Here is a 6,149-nt window from a genome sequence, read left to right on the forward strand (position 1 = left end):
CCCCACATTGGAATGGCTGCCGCGTTTGAGTTCCCGCTCCTTGGTTTCAGTGCAGGAAGAAATCCCGGATCCGGGTCGCCTCGATCCAAGGAATATAACTGGAAGTCCTGGTGAAAACGCTTGGCTTGTTCTCCACCGTGCAGCCGATGGGTCCGAAACTGACTACTCCGTGCACCTCCCACCTTTCTCTTCCATTCTGGCAGAGAAGAGGACCCCCCGAATCTCCCTAAAATAATCAAAAAACAATATTACAGGGTGCATTAGGGGTTAATCTGTCATATACCTCTTTCTGTCTGTCTGTCTATCCGAACTCTTGCATTGGGAAGCTTTCCGTGGTTGACCATAAAAAAAAACCATGATGAGGTCAGTGAGATAAAAGGTTCTAGCTGCCGATAATGTGTAAACTCACACCGTCGGCCCGTCTAGACTCAGACCTTAAGCCCTAGATTCAGGAGCCGTATGTCTATCCCATGCATGTTTAATACCCTCACTGTATTACCCTCTACCGCCTCTGCTGGTTCCACTTATCTACTACTTTCCAAAACTTCAAGAGAAGAAGAGGAGCAAGAGTGAGACACAATCCTTCTTAATAGCCTCTTCTCTTCTCTTCTGATGAATAAGCCCTCAAGCCACCACGGTTTCTGATATAATGAAATGGACCCCCTCCCCCGCTCCAAGAGCCCGAGGACCGCTGAACTCATCTAAGTATTCTGCCATTGCCCTTTGTTACCTGGCACGCAGCGGGAGGTCCGCCGATGTCTCTGAAGCCTGCGCAAACCATCGACTCCCGTACTCTCTCCCCCCAGAATTTCTTCTGCTGACACGTCTTCATGTCGATGATGGGGAGCTTGGCTTGGTTCAGGACCTCTGACAGCGTCAGGTTCTGTTTGCCACCTTTCGTAAAGGAAACCAGATTGAAATGCATGAGAGGGGGCAACAACGTCGTAATCTACGGCTAGAGGCGTAGAATGTAAGGAAGTTTTACTTTACTGAGATAAGATAAGTGGTAGATAAGTGGAACAGCCTCCCAGCAGAGGTGGTAGCGGGTAATACAGTGAGGGGATGTAAACACGCATGGGATAGACATACGGCTCCTGAATCTAAGACGAGATTGACGACCGATTAAGGTCTGAGTCTTGATAGACAAGTCAAGGTTTCCATAGGGGCCGGTATTAGAGCCCTTTAGGCAACATATTTGGCGAATAAATACAAAGCATCGTCACGGGCTATTCAAGGGTTAATATTTCAAGAATCTCCAGGCAGCTCATTCATAAAACTGCTGGCACAGCGCCCCCTTGTGCCGACTCGGAAACAGCAACTCAGCAGCTGCCAATAGACTCTTCGATTTTATTCAATTACTACTCATTATTATTATTACTGTATATCCATTCACCGCTTCTGCTGGGAGGCGTTTCCATTTATCCACCAATATATCCAGCCTTACCTCTGGTATCCCCCCATCCGGTTACCCAACAGAAGTGACCGGGCCGCAGGGGCACTTCTTTTTTGGGCAGGCACGCGTACTGGATGAAATGCGTGGTCTGGATGTCCCCTACTGGTTTCACCAAGGCGATGTCGTAGTCCAGCTCGTTGAGGTGGGGGTAGCGGAAGCGCTCGTGTCTGTAAATGCGTTTCACATGGTAAATCTTTTCCGTAGGCTCTGTGCGGTTGAGGTTGTGCTTGCCGAGGACGATCCGCCAGTTGGCTGCGTCTTCTGCCTTCCCTCTTTTTGGACGGAGACGGAGTAAAAGTTAGTTTCATGTTCATCGTTATGCGTTACAGAGGACTGACCCCGGTTAAAGGGGCCGACATCACATGCGCTTTAATGTATACGATAGCCGAGAGCCCCCGTTAAACGTTTGTGAAATGTGTGGGGGGCTCGGCAGATGCCGTTGATCTTGCGGCTACCTGGGCTGGTAGGAGGAGATCAAAGGAACTCTTCAACCGGCCCCTTCTCCCCACATCATGGGGGGACAGTGCCCTTGCTGAGAACAGGGGCATTTCCATGAGGTAATTTCCAGACTTATCTCTTCATGCCTGAGTATGTTAGCAATTGTCTGGGTGTGTTAGAGTGTGTGCGTGTCTGAGTATGTGGGTGTGTGTGTGTCTGGTTGCATGTGTGTTAGCGTGAGTGTCTAGGAATGGTAAAGTGAGTTACTGTGTGTGTGTGTGTTATTATGTGGGTGTGTTAGTGTCTGATTGTGTTAGTCTGTCTGCACGTGTGTGTTAGCGTGAGTGTCTGCGCGTGTGTTTGTGGGTGTCTGGGTATTGTAATGTGAGTGCTCGCTTGTTACACCGTGTGTTGCCAAAGTTTGCACATGAGACGCCGGACACCATTTGTGGAATCCGTATTTACATTATCTAGGAGAGCGGAGGTTAACCTTTCAATTGCCAATGTCCTCCAATGCTACCGCCATGCATTCTGCCATATCGTGCCAATCTATACCGGCAGCTTTGTGACCGGCTTCCCCATTACCGCAAGTGAACACTTACTTCTGAAAGCAGTGGGCTGCAGTGAGCACCCAATTCTTGTGAATGAGCGTCCCACCACAGACGTGAACATATTTCTTGCTTCCTCTAGCCCTAACCTGGAAGGGGGGTAAAAAAAAAAAAAATTAACCCTTTAACAGTCCACCATGAAGCTTCGACATAGTGACTGGCTCGCCAAATGTGTTACCCGATTGGCTCCAATACCGGTCCCCATGGAAACCTTGACCTGTCATTGTCTACAGATACAATTAATTGAGTCACCTGCATTCAAGCAGGGATATCAACCATAACCTACTGGGGCATAAGCACTAGTTGTGAGTCTTATAGATGATCACAACAGGGTAGTATCCAGACTGTGTGACCCCTGAGAATCAGGTTAAATATTTTCTTTAAGTGTCCTCGAGGCACACTAACAGGGCAGGATTTGGACCATAGGCGTGCCTTCAGGACAAAGTTTGCAGCCACTGGTGTACAGTGATGTAACGCTGAAACGAACGCTGATTTTCTTTCTTCCTATATCTGCAGACGTACAGGTTAAAATCGTAAACAGTCAAGTGATATTTTGGGGCGAGTTTCACCACGCTGAGTTGATTCTTTATGGCAATTGTAATAAAGTCATTGTTTTAAAGGCCTTAATCAGTCTCAGCAAACATTCTGAGCTCCTACAAAAGAGGTGAGGAAATAGGGACATCCAGGGAGGAAAGAGGGACATCTGGGGAGGAAAGAGGGACATCCGGAGAGGAAAGAGGGACATCCGGGGAGGAAAGAGGGACATCCGTGGAGGAAAGAGGGACATCAGGGGAGGAAAGAGGGACATCCGGAGAGGAAAGTGGGACATCCGGGGAGGAAAGAGGGACACCAGGGGAGGAAAGAGGGACATCCGGGGAGGAAAGAGGGACATCAGGGGAGGAAAGAGGGTCACCAGGCGAGGATTGGACAGGTAAGAAAAAAAGAGAACAATACGTTCCACTCGCACTGATCTTACCTGTAAGGAAACCTGCCAAGGCCAGGAGAACGGACGTACTTCATTCCCTGACACTATCCTCCCTGCTGTGTTCTGCTGGAAAAATGCAACCCCGCAGTCGGCTGGCCAGTCTGGAGAAAGATAATAGCCAAGCGCATGGATCATACAAAGGTCCAGTCAAGGCACCATTAAAGTTTCGTTGTTCAGGTACTCCTGATTAAATTACTCCTGGTCTAGAAGTCCTTCCTGGGTCTCTAAGTCAGTTCCTTCTTTCTCCTTGCAAGAAAACGCTCTCCCTGCTCCCTTCCCACCTACTCCCACCTCTCCCCCATTGAATTACACGCAGCTAGCCCAAACCCTACGTACGGCTGGCCAGAGGAGGCCGAGCTCCGGGCAGCCTACACGGCGCTGTACGATCGGTGAACAGGAGATGACGTCACTTCACAATTTGGGCTTAAAGAATCAAAAAGTGAAGAGGGATATAGACTTCAGTTATTACTTCAAAGCATGAAAGGCCTTCACATTCAGATTCTCCATCGCTGCTAGAATAATGGCCGCTAACAAAAAAAAAACTGAGCAAGAAATCAGCTCACACCCAGCAAAAACACCCGTCTAAGGCCTAAAAACTGGGGACTCCGTCACGCCGTGCGACCACATGTCGCTCAGCCCTACATCCTATAGACAGGACCTGGAGAATGAAGAAGCGGACGTGGAGGCCTGAGGAAGCCGGGCCTTCACCTGGAGACTCCTGGTCAATCGTAGAGAGTTTCCATGTATGCGTCTATAAACTGTACGCTATATACTGCTCACCTTCTCCTAGTACCCTACTACTAGTATGAGGGGCTCCCTGTACCCCACTACTAATCCTAGGGGCTCCTTATGCACCACATCTAGTCCTAGGGAATCCCTGCAACCAACTACTAATCCTAGGGGCTCTCTGTGCCCTTCTACTAATTTTAGGGGCTCACTGTACACCACTACTAGTCCTAGGGGTTCCCTGTGCCCACTATTAATTCTAGGTGCTCCCTGCACCCCAATGCTAGTCCTAGGGATTCCCTGCACCCCACTATTAATTCTAGGGGCTCCCTGCACCCCAATACTAGTCCTAGGGATTCCCTGCACCCCATTATTAATTCTAGGGGCTCCCTGCACCCCAATACTAGTCCTAGGGATTCCCTGTGCCCCATTATTAATTCTAGGGGCTCCCTGCACCCCAATACTAGTCCTAGGGATTCCCTGTACCCCACTATTAATTCTAGGGCCCCCCTGCACCCCACTACTAGTTCTAGGGGCTTCATACATAGATAAATATAACCAAAAACAATGTCTCTTAAAAAGAAATTTTTCTGCATAATTCTGTAATTAGATCCATCAAAATTTTCAGACTCCAGACAAATCCCTGAAAATATATTCTCTTAGGTGAAAAAAAAAAAAGGAATACTTAGTGTTTAAACCCAAAATTAAATAAAACCAACATTCCAGCTAAAACCCATTTCGGAGACTACTTTTCTTTGAAATAACTTAAATAAAGGAAAAAAATATAATACTTCCTTATTCATAACGTAAAATCATTATTATGTATTCCCCCCCCCCCCCAGGACACGGAGCATTCTCACTTACCGAGATGTAGAAATTTAGGATGGATGATATGCTGCGGCGAGGTTGCCTGCGCCAGCGACAGCACGAGAAACAAGGCAAGCAGATCTTTTAAAATCATTTCCAGGAGCCCGAACTGACGGAGCCGGCTCGGCGACGGTATTTATACAGCGGCCGCCGTCATTACGATCGGTACACGGGACGGAGCTGCCGCTGCAGCGATCTGACAAACAATACAGCCTCATCAAAACACGGGGACCTGGAGAGTTCTGTGTGAGGCCAGCATTCTAGCGACAAACCGGCCACCGAGGCTAATATCAGCACTTTTATCACACGCTCAGCCGCCGGGCTGTAAGCGCCGGGCCGGCGTATCGTAGGGACGACGTAAACTCAGGGTACAAACACCACACAGAGATGAACTCGCCGAGGACGGGCAGACGCTTAACGGTTGAGTCTCCGCTCAGGAGCGTCTTGCGCCATTGCAGAAGAAGAATATCGGTCTTACCCCGGAACCGAAAATCCAAGTTCATTAACGACCTCGGACGTACATTTTGGCCTTCATGGTCTTCGTTGGTGGCTTCAGGTTGATATCCCTATAGGCACCAAAGAGCCAGGCGGTCCATGTTTGGAGTCAAGATTCCACTTGGGGTTTGGCCCCAAGAGATGGCCGGAGGGTGAAATACCCTACAAATAAAGGTTTGACGACAATCAAGGACGGCCGGCCGCTTGGTCGTCTGTCCTTCAGTGCAGGCCCTGCTAGGGGGCATTTAAAGTTTTAGCTCTTTTGTGCCATTAACAGACAAGATTTTTTTTATATGAGTCTGATCCTGCCCCGAGGGCAGAAATGTAAGGCAGATTTCCCTTGCACGTGGGAACAACAAACCCCCAGATGTACATTTCATCCTTCATGGGCCTAGTCAGTGGGGTCCGGCTGGTATCCCTCTAGGCACAAGAGACTAAAGAGGTCCACATCTGGACTCATCTTTTCACTTGGGATGAACCAATGAAGTGCACCTGTACTTCATTGGTTGATGGCAGACGAGCCCCCTGCTGGCGACCAATAGAGTTGTTCGTACGGACATTGGAAATCCTGGCGCTA

The 6,149-nt window shown here is 48.9% G+C and overlaps 1 protein-coding gene across 1 annotated transcript; it reads right to left on the reverse strand.

The window, feature by feature from the left end:
• Positions 1-46: 46 nt before the first annotated feature.
• LOC149272830 (elastase-1-like) lies at positions 47-5,171 on the reverse strand. Its single transcript, XM_089506683.1, has 6 exons — positions 5,075-5,171; positions 3,476-3,585; positions 2,494-2,588; positions 1,445-1,725; positions 731-894; positions 47-226 (listed from the first exon to the last, which is right to left on the reverse strand). Exons 1-6 carry the CDS (start codon positions 5,169-5,171, stop codon positions 47-49), a joined length of 927 nt encoding a protein of 308 aa, XP_089362809.1.
• Between the last annotated feature and the right edge of the window lie 978 nt (positions 5,172-6,149).

The sequence above is a fragment of the Sceloporus occidentalis genome, unplaced genomic scaffold (genome assembly GCF_023333645.1).
Source record: "Sceloporus occidentalis isolate IW3139 unplaced genomic scaffold, rSceOcc1.0.p SCAF_413, whole genome shotgun sequence".
Lineage (NCBI taxonomy): Eukaryota > Metazoa > Chordata > Lepidosauria > Squamata > Phrynosomatidae > Sceloporus > Sceloporus occidentalis.